The 22,309-nt window shown below is 42.3% G+C and overlaps 1 protein-coding gene across 22 annotated transcripts in view; it reads left to right on the top strand.

Annotated features, from left to right (window-relative positions):
* LOC310888828 (mesoderm induction early response protein 3-like) overlaps positions 1–22,309 on the top strand; it is a 111,630-nt gene that overhangs the window by 49,838 nt on the left and 39,483 nt on the right. For 14 of the 22 annotated variants that reach the window (XM_083852444.1, XM_083852443.1, XM_083852446.1 and 11 more), the window contains 7 exons: positions 3,518–8,032; positions 12,075–12,099; positions 13,888–14,033; positions 15,946–16,080; positions 18,314–18,434; positions 21,262–21,347; positions 21,580–21,652. In XM_083852444.1, coding sequence (XP_083708570.1) covers positions 7,652–8,032; positions 12,075–12,099; positions 13,888–14,033; positions 15,946–16,080; positions 18,314–18,434; positions 21,262–21,347; positions 21,580–21,652 — 967 coding nt within the window. In that variant the 5' untranslated portion in view covers positions 3,518–7,651. The other 8 variants (XM_083852432.1, XM_083852431.1, XM_083852429.1 and 5 more) reach the window with 7 other exon arrangements.

Below are 22,309 nucleotides of genomic sequence, written 5' to 3'. Positions count from 1 at the left end.
GTCACCTCCAGTGTTTTGGACATTCACCCCTGAACAACTGCAAAATCCTAAAAAGCTGGCAGAATGCTTGAAAAAAAGGTGTCATGACTCTGGCAGTTCCAAAGTGACACAAATCACTGTAGCGTGCTGGGGTCTGGCTTGTGCCTATCGAGCTGCAATTGATGCTACTAGCAACCTAGCTCCAGCTCCTGCAGCCGCTCCAGTTCCAGCTCCTGCAGCCGCTCCAGTTCCAGCTCCTGCAGCCGCTCCAGTTCCAGCTCCTGCAGCCGCTCCAGTTCCAGCTCCTGCAGCCGCTCCAGCTCCTGCAGCCACTCCCGCTCCTGTGGCTGGGTCAGAGAAACGAGCTGTAGCAGTGCAAGTTGACCCCGCAGAGGGTATTCCAACCCCTGTGGCAGACCCTGTGGCTGGGTCAGAGAAACGAGCTGTAGCAGTGCAAGTTGCCCCTGTAGACAATGTGAAAAAATGGTGTAGAGATTCAGGTCGTTTAGAACGCAGACAGTCTTCTGCTAGGTCTGGGTATAGAGAAGACGAGGCTGAGCCATCAGAGGTGCAGGAAGATGAAGATGAAGATGTCGAAAAATTAACAGTAACTACCCGAACCCTACACCAGCGTGAGCTACAAGATGTGCAAAAAGATTTTGGTCGCTGCATAGGTGAGCAGCTTGTCACCTGGCTGCTCCGGTGCTGGGACACCGGAGCCAATTGTGTGGAATTAGAGAGACATAACAGGAGACATAACAACGAGAACGTGCTGGTCTGAGTATCCCAAGGATATTCAACATCTTGGAGAACTATCGTAACTATCTCGGGGGATAAGAGGGTGGTGAAGGAGAAAGGGAGAGTGAACAAGTAGGAAAAAATATCTTCCCCTGTCCCCTCCACAGATTGGCTCCCTGACAAAAAAAGGCAGTAGGTGTAATTGCTAATAGTTTCTGAGATATGGTTTCCAAAGAACAGAGTCGACGACAGTGCTGAGTACAAATACCAGGTTAGAGTCATGACCAGAAATCTCATCATTTCATAAGCCATTGTTACACCGCACAGTACCATAACAATCTTAAACCAGGGCCCGGAAAGGATAAACAGCATGACAGGGAGCACATACAGAAAGTAACGCACCATAAAACTCAATTTGGAAAACAGGCACAGCAGACTGGAGATTAAGGCAATCAACATCGTGCCTAGCAACTATTAAGCAGGTCCAATACTTATACCAATTTTAGTTTAGCACACCGGTCAAATCTGTCGATATCTCAACCCTTCGTGCACCACGTTGGGCGCCAAAAGGACTGTTGTGGTTTAACCCGGCTGGCAGCTAAACACCACACAGCCGTTCGCTCACCCTCCCCCCTCCCTCTCTGGGATGGGGGAGAGGAACGGGAAAGTGAAGCCTGTGAGTTGAGATAAAGACAGTTTATTAAGACTGGAAAATAATAATAACAATAATAATGATAATAGTATTACTACTACAGGAAGGACATGGACGTGCTCGAGCGAGTCCAGAGAAGGGCGACTAAGCTGGTGAGGGGTCTGGAGAACAAGTCTTACGAGGAGCGGCTGAGGGAGCTGGGCTTGTTCAGCCTGGAGAAGAGGAGGCTCAGGGGCGACCTTATCGCTCTCTACAGTTACCTTAAAGGAGGCTGTAAAGAGGTGGGGGTTGGTCTGTTCTCCTACGTGCCTGGTGACAGGACGAGGGGGAATGGGCGAAAGTTGCGACAGGGGAGTTTTAGGTTGGATGTTAGGAAGTACTTCTTTACCGAAAGGGTTATTAAGCATTGGAACGGGCTGCCCAGGGAGGTGGTGGAGTCACCATCCCTGGAGGTCTTTAAAAGACGTTTAGATGTAGAGCTTAGCGATATGGTTTAGTGGAGTACTTAGTGTTAGGTCGGAGGTTGGACTCGATGATCTTGAGGTCTCTTCCAACCTAGAAATCTGTGATACTGTGATACTAATAATGTGTACGAAACAAGTGATGCACAATGCAATTGCTCACCACCTGCTGACCGATGCCCAGCCTATTCCTGAGCAGCCAGCCCCCCACCCCGGCCAGCCACCCCTATATATTGTTTAGCATGACGTCAGATGGTATGGAATACCCCTTTGGCCAGTTTGGGTCAGCTGTCCTGGGTCTGTCCCCTCCCAGCTCCTGCTGCACCCCCAGCCTGCTCGCTGGCAGGGCAGAGCGAGAAGCCGAAAAGTCCTTGGCCTGGTGTAAACACTGCTCTGCAACAATTAAAACATCAGCATGTTATCAGCGCTCTTCTCATCCTAATCCAAAACATAGCACCCTACCAGCTACTAGGAGGAAAATTAACTCTGTCCTAACTGAACCAGGACACATTTTCACTTTTTCCTGTTTTACAGCCCCCGTCCACTACAGCTCCGAGCACTGTAATTTTTCCAGAATCGTTCTTGCAACTTATATGACAGCTCTGGAAAACACCTACTGACCTCCTGTGTTAGAGCTATGGGTTCATATTATTCTCCCAAAGTGGTCTGAATTATAATAATTATAAAAATATCTTCCCTTTGATCTAAATCTAATAAAAGATTTTAAGTGGAAAATTAACAGCAGATTTCTCTGTAAAACGGCATACAATATACCTTGTAAAATTAATCATGTTAAATAGTTGAAAGACTGTGAAGTAAACTACTTCAGAAATCAGCAAATTGCCAGTCAGAAAATTGAGGAGAATTCCTATTGAGAAAATGTGTATAGAAGCAAATATGTACTTCTCTGAATTGGGGATTCTTCCCACTGATGTGACTTTTTGTGCTATTATGTTGATCAGAAGCTATTTTTGTCTTAACAGAGCTGAGGCTTCAAGGGAACAGGGTGAAGAACTGGGTTTGATGTATCTGGAGGGAATAAAACTGAATAGAGCTAAGGAGCATTGGAGTGGGTTATAAGGGCATTCTGGACCAAAGGTGCAAAGTATTAAACCTCCCTTTTTTTTTAGGTTTTGAGTACATGCAATGTATTCTGGCATAGCCTATCTGTCTCTCACTGATAATTTTAACCTGATAAGTCCCTAATTTGTGTATACAACTTTGGAAAAAGTGAAAGAGATCAGGGATCAGAGGATGAGGTATTACTAGAGCTGCATGTGACCATGACAACTTTCTTAATGTGAGAAACAAAGTTGTGTTTTTGCAGTAGAGAACTAATTTTCTGTATTCCAAGGTAGTTGTGTAGTCACAACAAGGAGAAATGCTAAGTAGATAAGTGGACAGTAGAAGGCCTCACTGTTCCAAAATAAGGTAGAAGCTTGAGAAAAACAGGATGAGCAGCGTGAGAACAGTAAAACAAAGATCACAAGTTCTCAAAACATAAGAAAGGAGAAATTAAAGGGTTGATAAAAAAGAAAAATTGTACATATATGGTATAGAGGAGCGTCGAGTAGCTTGTGAACCTGTAGTACTCAGCCAATGAGGAAGCAGGGGAGGTGATCAGTTGTCGGGTAATAGGGAATAAAAGGTTACGATTTGTTTACTAAAATGCGCTCCTAATTGACAGGATTCCCGCCATTGCATTCGCGAATAAAATAGCTTCACAGAAGATCCTGTCTGAAGAAAATTATTTGAGATTTCTTGCCACCACAGACAGGAAGGTGCACCCTGCTGATTTCAGCGGTCCCGTCGGGGGTGGTGGGCCGTCTCGGTATGGCCGGCAAAGGACCGAGACTGTTAATTTGAAGACAGGCTCTGCGAAGCTCTGGGGAGAAGGGAGGCCAGCACAAACATACACAGACACAGCCCACATATAGTCCAGCCTGGATCGGGAACAGGCACTGGGATTACGGCTGATAACCCGGACCGGGAAGCCGTGCACGGACCGAGGTAAGGGAAACTTTACCGTATCTTGCTTTGGGTTGGGTTCGGGGAGACTCTGGTGTGAATGAGCGTGAGTGTGAATGAGACGCACTTTTAGTTCGGAGCGCATGTGAAGTCCCGATCCATGAGGCTCGGTGGTCCTGCGAGGGGATGAATGAAGTCCCCTCGGCTGGAGATGGACAAAGCAAAAGAGAGAGGAGAGGAGTGAAAGAGAGTCTCGGGGGGGTTGGGCCCTTAGGTGTACGGTACCCCGAGCATGGTGAAGTGAGGTGCTCGGCAGTACACCCCACCTCTCTCCTAATCCTAAGTGAAGGCGTGTGGTACCCTGTGGGCGGTAAAGTCCCCAGCAGCACGTCAGGAAGAGATGGGGATTAAGGGTTCCAAGAGTCAGCAGGGTGGGGTTGGAGACCCTGGGACTGTGCCTAAAGATAGCCCTTTGGAGAGAATGATAAGGATTTGGAAAAACAACCCAAAAACTAGGGTAAAAGATTTAAAAATATATAATAAAAAATGGTTTGATATTGTGTAATTGTCTGGCCTAAAAAGCTAATAAAAGGAACTTCAGTATTTTGGCCCAAATACGGGTCTGATGAAAATTCAGGCTTGAAATTTATATGTAAACAATAAGGTTCCATTTTTGGAGGAGGAATCAAGTTATGCTCCCTATAATCCTAATATTGCACCGGATGCAGCGGCAGGTGCTCCAGGAGGGGAGACAGGGACTGCAATTGAAGCTGTCCCTGGAGAAGTCACACCGGGGAGCACAAAGCGGCAGGAGCGGAGGCGGGTCCCGGTGGGGCCTCGGGGCCGTGCAGGGCCGACACGGGGCCAGTGCCACTCTCCCCCCTTACCAGCAGAGAGGTTAGGAGTTTTAAGAAGGAAATGGAAGTCTTTCATTGAGGGCCTAGCAGAACAGTCGAATCCGTTTCTAAGGACTAATTTGTATTCCGGGGGGAGAAATGTCAATCTTGGGTACGTTATTCACTGGAGAAGAATGTTTAGGAGGGGAATGATTTGCCAGGCAGCTATGCAAGAATGGGAAAGAACCCGGACCAAGAGTAATTCCGATAGAGCAGAAATATCTGCTTATCTAACTGTGATAATAACAACCCACAACACAGAAATCATATGAGAGACTCGGGGTCAGAATTAGAAAGTACTCGGGGATGAATCCTGAGGACCCAGTAGCCCAAGGGCTCTTTAAAGTTCATTTTGTGATTAAAGCCTGGCCAGATATACAGAAAAAGCTCCAGAAGGTGGGAGGATGGAGTGAACAGTGCGGGTAGTATGAAGGTGTACGCCAGGAGGGGAGATGAGAAGGAAAAGCAGAGAGCGAAACAAATGGTATTCACAGCGTACTGGGTAGTGAGGCAGAGGGTTGGAGATAGAGGGCCCAGGATGGAAAGGAGAGGAAGAGAGACGAAGGAATGGCAGACAAGGAAAGCTACTTGTGTTGCAGCCTAAATCCTAGCAGGGACAGGCTTTGAGAAGATGTTTTAAGTGTGGCCAGGCCGGCCACTTCCAAATAGGAGTATCTGGAGTGGAAGAAGGAGGAGAGATTGCTGTTATAAATTCAGAATAGGGGAGTCAGGGCTTCTCAGAAAGCTAGTTCCTTGATAAATGAAAAAGCGTACCTCAAGGGTTCCTCAAGTGTACCTCAATGGGGATCACTCTACAATTATCGTTATGGGCAAAACAGACTTAGCATAGGAAGATTAATAAAATTTATTACCTATTGCTGACGGGCTGGAGCGGTGAGAAACAAAGAAACAAGCTGGGGGCACCTTCCCCCATCCACTCTCTTCCACCTCTTCCCTGCCCTGAGTGGTGCGGGGGAGCCACGAGTGGGGGCCGCAGTCAGTCCATGGTGCTTCGTTTCCACTGCTCCTTCACAGTCACTCTCCCCCCTGCTCTATTGTGGGGTGCCGACCTTCCTGGGCTGGTCCTGTGCGGGTTTCTCCACGGGCAGCGAAAAACGGGCTCTTTGGGAGCTGCTCTGGTGTGGGGTCCCTCTCATGGGGTGCTGACCTTCCTGGGCTGCTCCTGAATGGGCTGCAGCGTGGAGATCTGCTCCGATGTGGTACACCATGGGCTGCGGGGGTCTGCCTTCCCCACCAGGGGCCTCTCTGTGGGCCGCGGGGGGGCTTCGGCTCCGGCACATGGAGCACCTCTGCACTGCACTCCCCCTCCTCTGCACTGACCTTGGTGTCTGCAGAGGAGGTTTCTCACTCCTCACTCTCCCAGCTGCTGTTGTGCAGCAGTTTTTTTTTCCTTTTCTTGTATGTGCTCTCGTAGAGATTTAAACTGCATTGCTCGTGGCTTGGCTCTGGGTAGTAGTGGACCCCTTTGGAGCCGGCTGAAACTGGCCCTTATCTAACATGGAGCAGCTGCTGGATTCTTCTCACAGGGGCTACCACTGCAGCCCCCCCTACCAGAACCTTGCCATGTGAACCCAATACACTGAGGCAGCTAGGTCATTACTGACCTGTAAAGTATCAGGGCTTAAATTGACTAATGAAACCCTAAATGTGATGGGGGTAGAAGGGACTGGGATAACAGTGCCACTTTTTGGGGACACCAAGCTGAGACTAGGGGATAAAATGATCTCTGGGCAATTATTGCATGTACCCAAGGCAGGGACTAACTTGTTGGGAAAGGATTTGATAATGAAGTTGGGCATTCAAATAGTAAATTGTTAGGCTGGAATAACGGTGTTATTAATGGAGTGCTCTCAGACCCTGGGAGCAAAGATATATTTGCCTTTGAGTGGAAAGACCCTGAAATGGGGGTGGAAACAGCAATACAGATGGACAATTTTACCTCAGGGGTTTACAGGGCCACCAATTTATTTGGGCAAGTTCTAGAACAGATTTTGGAGCAATTCCAACCTCCAGAGGAGGTGTTATTGTTACAATATGTGGATGATCTTTTATTGCCAGGACAGGAGAAAACAGTTGTGAAGGAAGCCACTAACAAGCTATTCAACTTTCTGGGAAAACAGGGCTTGAAAGTATTGGAAAATAAATTAAAATTCGTAGGAAGAGAAGTCAAGTATTTAGGGCATCTAGTGTCTGAGGGAGAATGAAGAACAAATCCAGAGAGGATTCAGGGAATTGTTGAGCTACCCCTACCCAAAACCAAAAAGAAGTAAAAAGTCTTAAGAGAGAGATTTTTAAGGAATTAGGAGTCACAATGTCCAAAGGAAAATACATACTCCCTGATGGGAGAGAAATGCTGAATAAAGTACTAATGAGGCAAACATTAACTGTTTTACATCAAGAGGGTCATTGGGGAATTCAGGCAACGTGTGATGCTGTGCTATGGAAATATGTATGTGTAGGAATATATATATATACTCTGGCTGAACAAGTATGCAGGAGTTGTGTAGCATGTCAAAAGATAAATAGGAAAATTTTCTGCAGTCAGCCCAAAGGGGGGCAAGAACCAACAGTTCAACCCTTCCAAAATGTACAGGTAGATTTTTACAGAACTCCTTAGAGTAGGTAGATTTAAATATTTATTAGTCTTGGTCGATCATTTGTCAGGGTGGGTGGAAGCTTTCCCTTCAGTATCTGCTACTGCGAACATAGTAACTAAAGTAATTCTAGAACAAATAACTCCCAGGTATGGAATTGTTGGAAATAGTGACTCTGATCAAGGAAATCACTTTATGTCAGAAATATTGCAAGGGCTAATGTGGACTCCAGGAATTAAGTGGAAATTTCACACTCCTTGGCATCCTTCCTCTTCTGGAAGGGTGGAGAGGATCAGACAGTAAGCAGCAATTGACTGAGTTCTGGAAACTCGGCTTCCCCAAATGAAGTGCTTACCTTTGGCACTTCTCCAAATTCAAACTGCACCAAGAAAAGATGTGGGAGTTTCACCATATGAAATATTATTTGGATTGCTGTACATGGACAAAGGGAATGAATTACCTCAAATTGAGACAAAAGATGCTTTTCTTAAGAACTGTATACTCGGGCTGTCGTCCTCTTTGTCATCTCTCAGGACCCGTGGACTGTTAGCTCAAACCCCACCCTTGGAAGCCCTCATCCATCCATTCCAAGAAGGAAATTGGGTTCTGATGCGAACATGGAGAGAATCGAAACTGCAACCTGAGTGGGACGGACTGTTCCAAGTGCTCCTGACTACTGAGACGACAGGAAGAACGGCTGAGAAAGGGTGGACTCATACCTGGGTAAAAGCATCAGTTAACCCTGATACCTGAGAGACTGCATTAACAATGACTTTTAAGGTTAAAACTGTTGAAACTATCTGTTGTAAACCTTTAACTTCTCCTTAGAAGAATTCTTAATGAATTAACGAGTAAAAGGGATTGAATGACACAGAATTGGAGTGTTTCCAGGGAACACTCCCTGGAAGTGGGAGAAGGGGGCTATTTAATCCCCACCAGAAGAATCCTTATTAGTTTGTGATTTTTATTGTTTTTCTTAATTATTTCTTAATTATTATCGGTGTGTGTATATATATATATATATATAGAAAGGCTGTGTTTTAGGTTTATCTTAGTAATACCTATTCTCAATGGATTAGTGATAGGATGGAAGGAAAAATCAGCATTTCCAATTAATCCAGAACATCTCTTGAGTTCTATCTCCAAATAATTGTTGGATTTGCACCCAGATGCCTAGAAAGACTGAAAAGGCCTTGTCCCTGATTGCTATTTCCAGCAGCAACTGTGTCTGGATTCTCTAGATTTCTAAAAATGACAGATCATACACAGTCCCGGGAAGGAATAGATTTTGAAGTTGAGTTCCCTACACATAATCCTGGCTACAACATACTGTGTTATCAAAGGTGCCTTTTAAACAACAATGATAGAAAACTCCGGGGGCAATATTACGGACCCTGGGTGTGGAAATATCCATGAAATAGGGAATAATCCATACTGTACTGAATATGGTAGCCACGGGAGTGCTAATATACATAATGCACACCAGATACAACATGAGAATCCTGTAACCGGATGGCCTGTCCCGAATGGCAAGGGGTGGTACTGGCTATGTGGCAATAAAGCCAGGAAGGTGTTGCCCCTAGGATGGAAGGGAGCTTGCATCCTGGGGGCAATAATTCCAAAAGTAACTATTATTGAAGACCCACAAAGCCAAAGCCCCCTTGAGACCACACGCAGAATTAGGCAGACTTCACATAATCTTCTATTAAAATTCTCTAGCATTTTACAGTTTTGCAAGGTGGTTTTTACCTTGGTTAGGGGTGAGTGAATTAGAAAACGCTATTGTAAATATCTCAGCTATAATTGAAGAACTAGAAAATAAGTTTGTTTGCAAAAATAGTACTCTAGAATCAAATTTATTAATAACCTCATAAGGAGGAGCATGCACTGTAGTTAATACTAGTTGCTGTATATATGTAGATCAAATGGGATGAATTTGACTGATCTCAAAAATATTTGGGGAAAAAAACAAACACAACAAGATCCTACATAGAGTAACTCAAGATCACACTTCCTGAGGACTTAAAAAAATTTGGGAGAAACTAATTTTGTGATTACCTGAATAGAATTGGCTCAAACAACTATTTGTTGGTATTGTAATAATAATGGCATATCTATCATCCCCCGTGACATCCGAAGAAGAATATTGCACCTTAATGTTGGAAAAAGTCAAGAGTGCGGTATGTGAAGAGGTGCAAAAACAACAATAGGAGTAAGAAAAGAAGAGGGGGGAATTGTGAGAAACAAAGTTGTGTTTTTGCAGTAGAGAACTAATTTTCTGTATTCCAAGGTAGTTGTGTAGTCACAACAAGGAGAAATGCTAAGTAGATAAGTGGACAGTAGAAGGCCTCACTGTTCCAAAATAAGGTAGAAGCTTGAGAAAAACAGGATGAGCAGCGTGAGAACAGTAAAACAAAGATCACAAGTTCTCAAAACATAAGAAAGGAGAAATTAAAGGGTTGATAAAAAAGAAAAATTGTACATATATGGTATAGAGGAGCGTCGAGTAGCTTGTGAACCTGTAGTACTCAGCCAATGAGGAAGCAGGGGAGGTGATCAGTTGTCGGGTAATAGGGAATAAAAGGTTATGATTTGTTTACTAAAATGCGCTCCTAATTGACTGGATGCCCGCCATTGCATTCGCGAATAAAATAGCTTCACAGAAGATCCTGTCTGAAGAAAATTATTTGAGATTTTTCTCACACTAAAAATATGCGTTTCTGCGAAGTCTTCAGATTTCTGTTGTGAACGTTGTACCTCCAGATACATCAGGAGTAGGTATGTCTACACTTTATGCTGCAGTGTAATTTGGAGGTCCACAAACAGTTTATATATTGAAATTAGAGTTGCTTCAGCAGTACAGCATGTGACACAAGTTAATTTATTCTGTGTCTTGGAGCAACAGATGTCAGCAGAATAAATTAAACAATACAGACCTCCACTGCTTAAGTACCTAAACTAGTTTAGGATCTCTGCATTGTCTGCAAACCCAACTCGGGTACATCCAAAGAAACTGTTCACTTCAGGACACAGCCTTTAGCCTCTTGCATTCTCAGGATGGGACAAGGTCTGGAGCACTGTTGCAACTGTGCGTTGCTGTGATGGACACTACAATTCAGGCAGATCAATGTTCACTATAGCAAGTATGGCACGGGCACCCGTGGGGGGAGGCAGCGGAAAGCCCCTGAGGATACTGCGCTTAGGCGGGAAGAGGGCGGTTAAGGCCGTGCTCCTCAGGCCACGGCTCTGCGGTGGACACCGAGCACCCCTACTAGGCAGGGCAGGGCAGGGCCGAGCAGAGCAGAGCAGAGCAGAGCAGAGCAGAGCAGAGCAGAGCGCCCTCGGCAGCCAGAACGGGAGGGAAGTGGCGCCGCCGGAGGTGGGATCCCGGAGCTGCCCCTGCTCCAGCACCGCCTCCTTCGTCCCTACACAGTCCTGCTGGCCCTTCCGCTCCCTCCTGGCCGGTTCCGGCTGGGACTCGGCGGTTGTCATTGGCTTAACGGCCTCATCCGGGTAATTGGCGTAGCGCTGTTGCTCAGCCTGATCGTTCCAATATGGCGGAGGTGAGCGGGGAAAGTGGGCTGAGGTGTTGGGGTTCGGCCGGCCTCCCGCGCTCACCCCGTAAGGCGTCTCCAGGGTGGCGCAGGGGGCTGGCGGAGCGGCGGGGCAGCCGAGCGACGGGGCGGACGGCGGAGTCGCTGGCGTCAGGGCACTGGGAGCCCGCGCGACTAGGCCGCACAGCGGGTGCCTGGTTTGTAGATTGCGAGCGGCCGACAGGCCACAGCCGGGCGCGGATGGGGCACGGGACAGGCTAGCGGCGGCGTCGCAGCACGGGCGATGGAGAAATGCCTGGTGGGAGGGAAGAGGAGGAGCGAGCCCTTGGCTGGGAGCGGGGAAGAGGCCGCGGTCGGTTCGTCTGCCTCCGTCTCTGCCTGCCTCCGTCCTGTCTGTGAGAAAAATCTCAAATAATTTTCTTCAGACAGGATCTTCTGTGAAGCTATTTTATTCGCGATTGCAGTGGCGGGTATCCAGTCAATTAGGAGCGCATTTTAGTAAACAAATCATAACCTTTTATTCCCTATTACCCGACAACTGATCACCTCCCCTGCTTCCTCATTGGCTGAGTACTACAGGTTCACAAGCTACTCGACGCTCCTCTATACCATATATGTACAATTTTTCTTTTTTTTCAACCCTTTAATTTCTCCTTTCTTATGTTTTGAGAACTTGTGATCTTTGTTTTACTGTTCTCACGCTGCTCATCCTGTTTTTCTCAAGCTTCTACCTTATTTTGGAGCAGTGAGGCCTTCTACTGTCCACTTATCTACTTAGCATTTCTCCTTGTTGTGACTACACAACTACCTTGGAATACAGAAAATTAGTTCTCTACTGCAAAAACACAACTTTGTTTCTCACATGTCCCGTTGGGGATGGAGTGAACAAGCGGGAGCGCCGGGCCGGGCCGGGTGCGGCTCCTGGGGGGCTTTTGACAAGGGAGGAGGGAATGGGAGCAAGACGTAGGGAGTGGATGAGGGAAAGAGGAATGGGAGGGGGGTGAACAGGATGGAGGGGTGAGCAGGGTGGGAGGCGGGGGCTGGGGTCAAGGTTGTGGTTGAGGCTGGCGACCCATGTGAGTAGAGCGGCAGAAGGGGGACGGTGGGAGAAGGAGGAAGCTCCGGTGAGGAAGGGAAGGGGGAACATGAAATAGTGAATCCTACTTGCTGCAGAGTGAGATGCTTCACCTTGATCTCTCCTCTCCCCGCAGGCTTCCTTTGGGAGTTCGAGCCCAGGTTCGTCTTTGCCAGCTCCTGCCCAACACACTGCCTGCCACCCACACGCCGTGGTGTCCCTCCTGCTCCTTTCTACAGATATCCCCTCTTGCCTCGTAGCTTTTCTAATGCTTCGCATTCATGTAACTAATTGCCTGCCTGATTTTTAAAAGAAAAAGAAGTATGTTGTGGAGTTCTTTCCTTAACTCCAGTTGCAGTTAGTAATTGGCTGCTTGGAGTTCAAAATGAAATCAAAGTCTTGTAGTGCTTTTAAGTCAGCATCTCAGTAAAGCCATGTAGTCTGGAGAAAGAGAGACTGCTTCTCTTGCTGGTAACTATAGGCTTGTGTGACTTCTTGATAGTATCAGAAAACATTTAAAATCATAGTGACATGCAGTTGTTAAGGCTTGAACCACGGTTAAGGTTCTTTGGAATACCTTCATTTACACACATGTATTTAACATCAGTAGGGCTACTCATGAATAAGTATCTGGGGAGTGCATTTGCTTCTGCATAGCTGCTTTCTGTGTTAGCTGTTTTTCTTCTTTAACTACTCTTACTAATTTTAATGAGCTTCTTTTACTTGGATATGGTTTTAAATTGGATATTGAGTGTTCAGAGCCACCAAGTGGGACTTGTTTTTATCTAAAGTCTGTGAGTTGTATAGACCTTCTACTTCAGTTATTCAAACATAAAATGAGTTAGAACAGCAATTAGAAACAATAATCTTGAGCACGTTTGTGTGAGTGATTAAGACAGTTGACAGTTCTTGAAAAGCTGTAGGATCAGAATGTAATAGGCAACAGCAGAAAAATTGTGTGCAAAGTCATTATTGTAATTGGAGTAGCATTATAAGCAATGCTGAGAGATCCATGAGACCATAATATGAATAGCATGTGAATAAAAATATTTTTGGCCTGAATGTTTCCTTATGGTACGGTATTGTGAACTTGCACAGTATTGTCTTAATCTAAATGGACAAAGTTTATGTTTAAAAAAAAAAGCTGAATCTAATGATAACCTTTCTAACAGTTGACAAAATGCACTTAAGCCATCAAAAAGTAGTTATTATTTTATGAGTATCCTCTTGAATAATGAAAACATATCTTGGACCACAGAGCTGTTGCAATGATTTGTTAATTAATGTGATCCATTAGAAGCATTTTATTTCCAATATATTTTCCTCTATATTTCTTGAGACACTGCCATATTTGTTCTTTCTTTCTAGATCAAGTGCTAAGAGTTTAGCCATGCAGATTAGATGCTTTATTAAAACTAGCTTAACTAACCTGAAGTGTGTCTCACTTTATTTTGCTGTTAGTTAGAAGTTGATTCATAAGCTGCGTTAGCCGTTTACTAGTGAAAAACTAGGCTAATTACCATATAACTCATTCAAGAGTCAGAGATTCTTGATTTGTAAGGTACAACTGGCATGCTTGCAGCATCTGAAATCTTGTGACATGTATGCTTTATACCTTAATGATGATTTCAAGTATACTTTGAACAGTCTTATCCAGTAAAATGCTCATTTGGGATTGTACTTATTGAAACTTTGTTTCAGTAGTTTAGATAGTTCTTTCAAGTATTTACTCTATACTGCAAGAGAGAAAACTACATATTACTTATAAATATGAAAAGGGAAGGCCAGCTAAAACAGCTGTATTTGTCAGGTAGTTAGGAGTTTGTTCCAGTTATTCCACTGAGAGTTCCCTGTATGTAAAAGAATTCACGTAACCTTATTTTTTTTTCTGTGATGTAACTTCATATGTTGGTGTAGAAAAAAATTACTCAGATTTTTCTTTTTAATAGTTGGCTCTTTATCATCTGAGGATCATGACTTTGATCCTTCTGCTGAAATGCTGGTACATGATTACGATGATGAGCGAACTCTCGAAGAAGAGGAAATGATGGAAGAAAGCAAAAATTTCAGCTCTGAAATTGAAGATTTAGAAAAGGTAAGAGTGACTCACCCTCTTCAAAACATCTGTATGTGTTGTACCTCTTTTACTGAAAAGAATGCTCAATGTGTTCTTTAGTCAGTATTGTAGTTTCTTGCAAAATGCCTTTACAGCTTTTTTATTAAAAAAATAAATACAATAAAATCAGTTTTAGTTAGGATATAGCAGTGCATCCTCACAAAAAGGTGGAATTTAGCTTTTCAAATATATTAGTGCTGTGTTAAGTTCAGGTTCTTTTTTATTTAATAATGCCTTCGCTTTGGAGGAGAAATTACTGAAGCTGGTTTTAGAGTTGTATTATTGTTGTGGTTTAACCCGGCTGGCAGCTAAACACCACACAGCCGTTCGCTCACCCTCCCCCCTCCCTCTCTGGGATGGGGGAGAGAAACGGGAAAGTGAAGCCGGTGAGTTGAGATAAAGACAGTTTATTAAGACAGGAAAATAATAATAACAATAATAATAATAATAGTGATAATGGTAATAGTATTAACAATAATAATGTGTAAGAAAACAAGTGATGCACAATGCAATTGCTCACCACCCGCTGACCGATGCCCAGCCTATTCCCGAGCAGCCGGCCCCCCCACCCCGGCCAGCCACCCCTATATATTGTTTAGCATGACGTCAGATGGTATGGAATACCCCTTTGGCCAGTTTGGGTCAGCTGTCCTGGGTCTGTCCCCTCCCAGCTCCTGCTGCACCCCCAGCCTGCTCGCTGGCAGGACAGAGCGAGAAGCCGAAAAGTCCTTGGCTTGGTGTAAACACTGCTCTGCAACAATTAAAACATCAGCATGTTATCAGCGCTCTTCTCATCCTAATCCAAAACATAGCACCCTACCAGCTACTATGAGCTACTTAACTCTGTCCTAACTGGAACCAGGACAATTATCTAATATCTCTTCTAATTTTTGTAAGTCAGAAATAAGTTGAAATTGCACATTTTGAGTACTATTAAGTGACAATTAGCTGTATTTCATTCTGTTGGTCAGTTTTTGTTTTTCCAATCCAGAAACGAACTGGAGCTACTCATCTTAAACACTCTATTACTTTAGGTCCCGATCCTGGAAAGACTTGGACATGAGTTTATGTTTACCCATTGTGAAAAGTCTTTGCAGGACTAAGACCTTAGCTGACTAAAGAAAACAAGTAATTTAATCAGTATACGAGTTCAACAAGAAATTTTTGAAGGTAATTTAACTTTTAAAGGTATAAATATCAGAAAATATTTCTAATTCTTTGATGGCTTGAGTCAGGTAACTAAAAAATCTCCGTGGTTTGTTGTTTTATTGTCTTAGGATGCAAATATATTTAGAAAAATCACTTGATCAAAAACTGTTGGAAAAAAAATTATAAATGCAGCCTTTCTCTTGATTTTTTTCATTAGCTGTCTTTCTCCTATTACCTTCTCAGCAGTCATTATAAAATATATTGTGCAGGAGATGGAAGTGATAAAAAGTTGCCATTTTGGTGTACTTTTGTGGGTTTTTGAATGCACACATGCAGTTGTAATTATGTAGGACTAAAATCTTCAAGTTTTTCTGCAATTCTCTCTTGTAGGGGAGTGGTTGTGTTTCTACTGTCTTGAAGAAATACAGGCAAATCATGCTGTACAGTATGAAACAGATAAGGAGTAAATATTTAATAATCAATTACTGTTTAGTTTCATCTAGCAAACAGTTTTCTTGAATAGCTTAATGGGACTTCACTATATGCCAAGAGAGATGGTGATGAATCATTTCAGTCCTGTGCCTGAAAATATTTTAAACCTTGATTCAAGTTTCCTGCTTTCAATAAAGTTTTTCTTTGTTTTTTACTTTTGTTTTTCAAAATATGTCTTATCCTTTTAGGCCTGAACTGTTTACAAGTATTTGGCAATATGTTGAAGTGTTTGTAAATCCTTTTGTATTAGGAAGGAAACATGCCATTGGAAGACTTGCTGGCATTCTATGGCTACGAAACCACGATTCCAGTTATGGCAGGTTCTAGCACAGATAGCTCTCCAAGTGAGCTTGCAGATGAACTTCCAGATATGACTCTAGATAAAGTAAGTTGGAACTGTTTTTCCCAGTATTACAGATTGAAAGCAAAAATCCAGGTGACTTCAAATAATATTTCCCTATCTCTTAATGTTACAAAATGCATATCTTTGTCAATTTCAATGTACAATCAAGAATTACTATATTATTATGAATTCTTTCATTTTCAAGGACATTGAGGATCTGATTCTAATTGTTCGTATTGCACTTAAAAATGCAGAGCGACTTCAGTGGCACTATATTACTACAAATGAGAAATTACTAAATTAACAGTTGTTCTAAAACACATCCAAAGAACTGTAGATTTTATTTTTTAGAGGTGGAATTTTCCTGAAAAGATATATATTTTATTTTAATGTATGCAATGTCCAGAAATAATAATTTGGGCTTCCAACATACGTGTTATATACCAAAACTGTGGATGACTTGAAAAGGCTCTCCTGAATACTTTGGAATGTTTCTTTCTGATGTATATCATTTAGAAAGGTCTCGACTTTGGGGGGGGGAAGAGAGAGATTGCAGCACACACGGTTGTTGCATTCGTTGGCTGGAAGGTCGCACTCAAAGAGTTACAGTCAACAGCTTAATGTTCAAGTAGAGATCAGTGAGGAGTGGTGTTTCTTAGGAGTCAGTATTGGGACCGGTGCTATTTAACGTCTTTGTTGGTGACATGGACAGTGGAATTGAGTGCAGTCTCAGCAAGTTTGCCGATGACACCAAGCTGTGTGGTGCGGCTGACACTCTGGAGGGAAGCCATCCAGAGGGGGACCTGAATAGGCTTGAGAGGTGGGCTTGTGCAAACCTCATGACAAGTTGAACAAGGCCAAGTGCAAAATTCTGCATCTGGGCCAGAGTAATCCTAAGCACAAATGCAGGCTGGACGGAGAATGCATTGAGAGCAGTTCTGAGGAGAAGGACCTGAGGGGTGCTGGTTGATGAAAAACTCAACGTGAGCTGGCAATATGTACTTGCAGCCCAGAAAACCAACCGTATCCTGGGCTGCATCAAAAGAAGCGTTGCCAGCAGGTCAAGTGAGGTGATTCTTCTCCTCTATTCTGCTCTCGTGAGACCCCACCTTGGAGTACTGTGTTCAGCTGAGGCCCCCAGCACAAGAAGGACATAGACCTATTAGAACAAGTCCAGAGGAGTTGTGGATGCCTCATCCCTGGAAGTGTTCAAGGCCAGGTTGGATGGGGCTTTGAGGAACCTGGTCTAGTGGAAGGTGTCCCTGTCCGTGGCAGGGGGGTTGGAATTAGATGATCTTTAAGGTCCCTTCCAACCCAAACCATTCTATGATTCTATATTTAAAAAAAAAATGCTGCTGGGGGGGGGGGACACAAAAACTAAGAACAACAAAGATAACACCCTTCAGCTTCTGTGATTTGCAGGTTAATATCAAATTCTGAAGTTTTAATCTGTTTTTTTGTCTGTAAGACATATGTAGCTAGTAGTTTGGATCCTAAAATTTGTATGTAGTAAGCATATGCTTTTTTTTTTTTTAAACTTTTTCTGTAAGTGATGTAATGGTAAATTCCACAGAAAGTTGGGTATAATGATGGCTCTGCACATCTGATTTTCATTAGGATTCGCAGTTGTGTTGAGGCTACAAAAATGTAGTCGACTTGTTGTCTAATACAGTTCTTTCGCTCCCTAACTTTTATACAGAGGTATTCAAACGTCTGCTGGTGGAGGAAGTGAGCTTTTTCTTTTTTTAATCTATGAAAACTTAATTTTGTGTGTGTTTTGGGAAGATAACCGGTTGTCTGTTTTCTGTAATTGTCCTCAGCAAAAGCCTACAAAAATGCCTGGCTGTTTTGTTTTCTTTTTCCGGAGTTTAAGGGGTAACAGCCTCTTAAAGCTTCAGTGTATCTATGATGTAAAGAATAACAAAATTCTAAAGTTTTGAGGCAATTTCCATTGGTGTTTTTCATTGGAAGCAGTTGGAGGAACATCTGAGGTTGATGGTTGCAGAGGTTACTTTTTGTTGACTTTATTTTAATGGAAGACGGGAAATGAACCCCTGCGTTCAACTCTGAAATTAGTGGCTATATTTGTTCTCAGATTTAGGAGGAGCAAACTCCCTTTTTAATTAAAGGAATACGGTCTACTAAAATTACTTACGGTAAAATAATTCATTTTATTTAATGGGACTTTTTTTTTTTCTGAATCTAAATGCTCATTGGTCTATACTTAATAGACATTCTGAAGTTTTAATTTTTATTTATTTTTCAAATGATACAGGAGGAAATAGCTAAAGACCTTTTGTCAGGTGATGATGAAGAAACACAGTCCTCTGCAGATGACTTGACACCATCGGTTACTTCACATGAGGCTACAGACTTCTTTCCTCGGCCATTAAGATGTAGGAAAACTAATTTTATAACAGTACTCAAAACAGTCCTGACATTATATACAACATCCTAGCTTAAAATATCAAAATTGCAGAGTACTGCTGACTTTTCTGGGAGTTGAGAAACAGTGCTTTGGGGGGTATTGGACATGAATGTTGTCTTTGGTTGTTATTAATAATTACTTGAAAGACCTTGTTGTGGTTTAACCTCGCAGGCAGCTAAGCACCACGAAGTCGTTTGTTTGCTCCCCCCCAGTTGGATGGGAGAGAGAATTGGGGGGGGGGAAGGGTAAAAACACGTGTGTTGAGATTAAGACAGTTTAATAGGACAGAAAAGGAAGGGAAAATAAGGATGATGATGATAAAAGAATATACAAATCAAGTGATGCACAATGTAATTGCTTACCCCCTGCTGACTAATGTCCAGCTCATCCCCTGAGCAGCGCCCCCCTGCCAACTCCTCCCAGTTTTATTGTTGAGCGTGACGTCAGATGGTATGGAATACCCCTTTGGCCAGATTGGGTCAGCTGTCCTGGGTCTGTCCCCTCACAGCTCCTGCTGCACCCCCAGCCTCCTTGCTGGCAGGGCAGTATGCGAAGCTGAAAAGTCCTTGACTCTGTGCAAGTGCTGCTCTGCAACAACTAAAACATCGGTGTGTTATCAACATTTTTCTTATCCTAAATCCAAAACACAGCGCCATACCAATTACTAGGAAGAAAATTAACTGTATACCAGATGAAACCAGGACAGACCTATATTTGGTACTGTGCTCAAAGCAAAAATACAATTAATTTTTCTATGTGTACAGTAAATTTTCATAATTAATAGTTAACATGGTGTTGAGGAACACTCTCCTATGATTTTCAGTATTTTGGTGAATGACATGAATGTGTAACCCATTCTTTTTAGTAGAGAAACACTAACTTTTTTTGCTAATTGCTAATTTTGCTGCTATTTTTAAGCCAGTGACTCCTCCATTCAGCTTGAGGATGTGAACCGGGCTGTGATTTTTTTGTGACTATTTCATTTCACACATACAGCACTTTTCTATAGGTTTTCATAGGGCGAGCAAAGTGGTTTTATATGGGATGGGACCTTTAAACCCATGACCACCAACATTTTGTTACCTGTGGAGCTATGATGGGAAAGATTTGGGAACCAGTGTTTTAGTTATCCAACCTGGATCATATGTTCTTCATTGCCTACTGCAGCTCATTTTTCATATTCAGCTCATATTCAGCGGTATACTAGAGTTAGAGCACTGTGAAGGATTTTATCATGGTTTTAATTTGGCAAGTATCTTGAGCTGGTTTTTTTTTGGGGGGGGTGGGGGGGTGTTCTCATCCTTCCAGAGAAGAAGGATGATAAAGGTGATGTGCTGCCTCAGTTACCTGCAGTTGTAGTTCTTCGTGCATTGCTGATTGTGTAGTGAAGATATTCATATTGAAAGAGATGCAAAAACCTTTAAAAAAAAAAATGTTGATGCCCTTTTTAAATTAAGCAAACCCCAAATTTGCTGGCACTTAAACGTTGCTTGGGAACTGTTAATGAATATGACGCTGAAAGTGTGGCAGCTTTATGGAAAAATGATTAGCCCCTCATTTTGCTCAGGATTAAGAAATAGTCATGTTTGTTTTCAGCTACCATGGTTTTCTATCAGAATGTTGCTCTTTCTCTATTAGAATGTTTAGTTGGACATTTTAAAATCAAATATCCACCATTTCAGGAAGGGAAATGTCAGTTTTCTCTGCTGTTGGCAGTTTCATCTTTTTTCCATTTCCTGTGTGTTTCTCTAATATTAAGATAATGTTAATTTTTAAGTTAAGTATTTATAACACTTAATCCAAATTTAATAAAATAATATATTATTTGGAAAAATAATTGCATATTATTATCCAGGCATATTGTTATTTCATAAGTTTGTTTTAGCTTCTTGCCTGCTACTTCTAACAGCAAAGAGAGACTGGTAGTAGTAGTAATGACTACAGAAGAGCCTCAGTCTATACGTTCTTGGATATTGTCTGATGTTGACAATTCTAGCTCGGTGTGATGAAGTTAAAATTGCAACCCCACTTTTGAGTGTGTTATAGTTTGAGAATACAACATAACTTTAACTTTACTTTAACAGTAGATTCCATTCTACCAGTGATTATACATCTATAAAAACAAAATTACTTCAGAACCCAGTACCACAGTGTTCCAGATTCTAAAATATGAGTAGTTCTGTGAAGTACTGTCTTTGAGTTACATGGAGTGTTCTGCTGTCTTTCTTCCCAAGGGGAAAAAAATAAAAGACTAAAAAGAATAAGCGATGAGCTGTCTTGCGCTTATTCTATTTTGTATGTTGCTGTTGTATCTACACTCTACGTTGAGGCAGCCTTGTTTAAAAGAATGTTTTGAATATCCATTAAAACTTCCAATTAAAAGCTTTGGTAGGTAATAAAGACTTGCCTTCAGCATTACTTTTTGTGATCGACTGGGTTGTAGCCCTCAAAGTTTTGTTTTCTCATACCTTTTCTGTAATGTATAATCATTCATTGAAGGGAAGAGGGGCGGAAAAAAAGAGAAGAAAAAATATTTTATTTCCTTTTGACTGTTAGAAATGCAATAGGTTGTCTTAGTTGCATAAATGTTTCAGTTCTGCAGTATACAAGTACCAGTGCTTTCTGACTTGATGCTATAGTTTGATAGAAGTATAGATCAACAGACTGATGATCAGTGTCTCCCTGAATAAAAGCAGGTGTTCCTTTCAAAAGTAAAAGATACCCAGCAGTTTCTCGTAGTAATGTTTAAACTGAAAATGCTTCCTAGCTAAAAACAAACTTTTTTGTGTCTGAAGCAAACACTGCATGTGATGGAGATAAAGAATCAGATGTTGAAGATGTAGAGGCAGACAGTGGTAATTCATCTGAAGATTTGAGAAAGGTAATAACTATTTCTTAAAGCAAACAAAAGCAGTTAAAACAAAAAAAAACCTTTACTATTAAGAAAAATGCATTAATATTTGTAGTATGTAACTAAAATAGTACATTAATTCTGGAATTCTCTGCTGAATGCCAAGCAAATGTCCTTTTTTTTTTTTTTTTTTTTAATGCTTCCATGTGAAAAAATATTTTAGGCTAATGTTTTTCTCCTGTGTTTTTTGTTACATCTTCAGGAAATAATGGTTGGTTCACAGTATCAGGCTGAGATTCCCCCTTACCTTGGCAAATACAGTGATGATGAAAAGGGTAAGTTCTTTCAATCTGTTTTACTTTTTATCTTACACTTATATGTAGCAGTTGATGGAAAAATATTATTTAAATTTTTAAGGTAAAGTCAGTGGCTTAGTGAAAATCTTAAAATCTTAAAACCTTAAAATACTAGAAAACCAAGTGATACAACCGCATAATTATTTCTCAGAAATGTGATTCTACAGCTTTGAGAAGGCATACTCAAAAAGACATAGGAGTGTGGATTACAGTGTTAATTATGAAGTATTTAATAATCTTAGGAGGCAAAAAACAGTGGGTCTCCTCAGAGTATCATAAGTGTCATAAGTGGGCCATGAGTGTGTAACTTAGTTGACATTGAAGATCTTCAAAACGTTTTTTTGTTTGTTTTTAGTAAAACCGTGTAGGCTGCAAAATGTATATAGAATCATTAAGGTTGGAAAAGACCTCCAAGGTCATTTGGTCCATCTATCCCCCTACTAACAATGTCACCCACTAAACCATGTCCCTAAGCACCAAGTCCAACCTTTCCTTAAACACACCCAGGGATGGTGACTCCACCACCTCCCTGGACAACCTGTTCCAATGTCTGACTACTCTTTCTGAGAAGAAATGTCTCCTAATTTTCAACCTAAACCTCCACTGGCACAACTTGAGGCTGTTTCCTCTAGTCCT

This window comes from Anser anser, assembly GCF_964211835.1.
Source record: "Anser anser genome assembly, contig: SUPER_W_unloc_10, whole genome shotgun sequence".
Lineage (NCBI taxonomy): Eukaryota > Metazoa > Chordata > Aves > Anseriformes > Anatidae > Anser > Anser anser.
The sequence above is the reverse complement of the archived record's forward strand: the minus strand, read 5'-3'. Positions and strand labels throughout refer to the sequence as shown.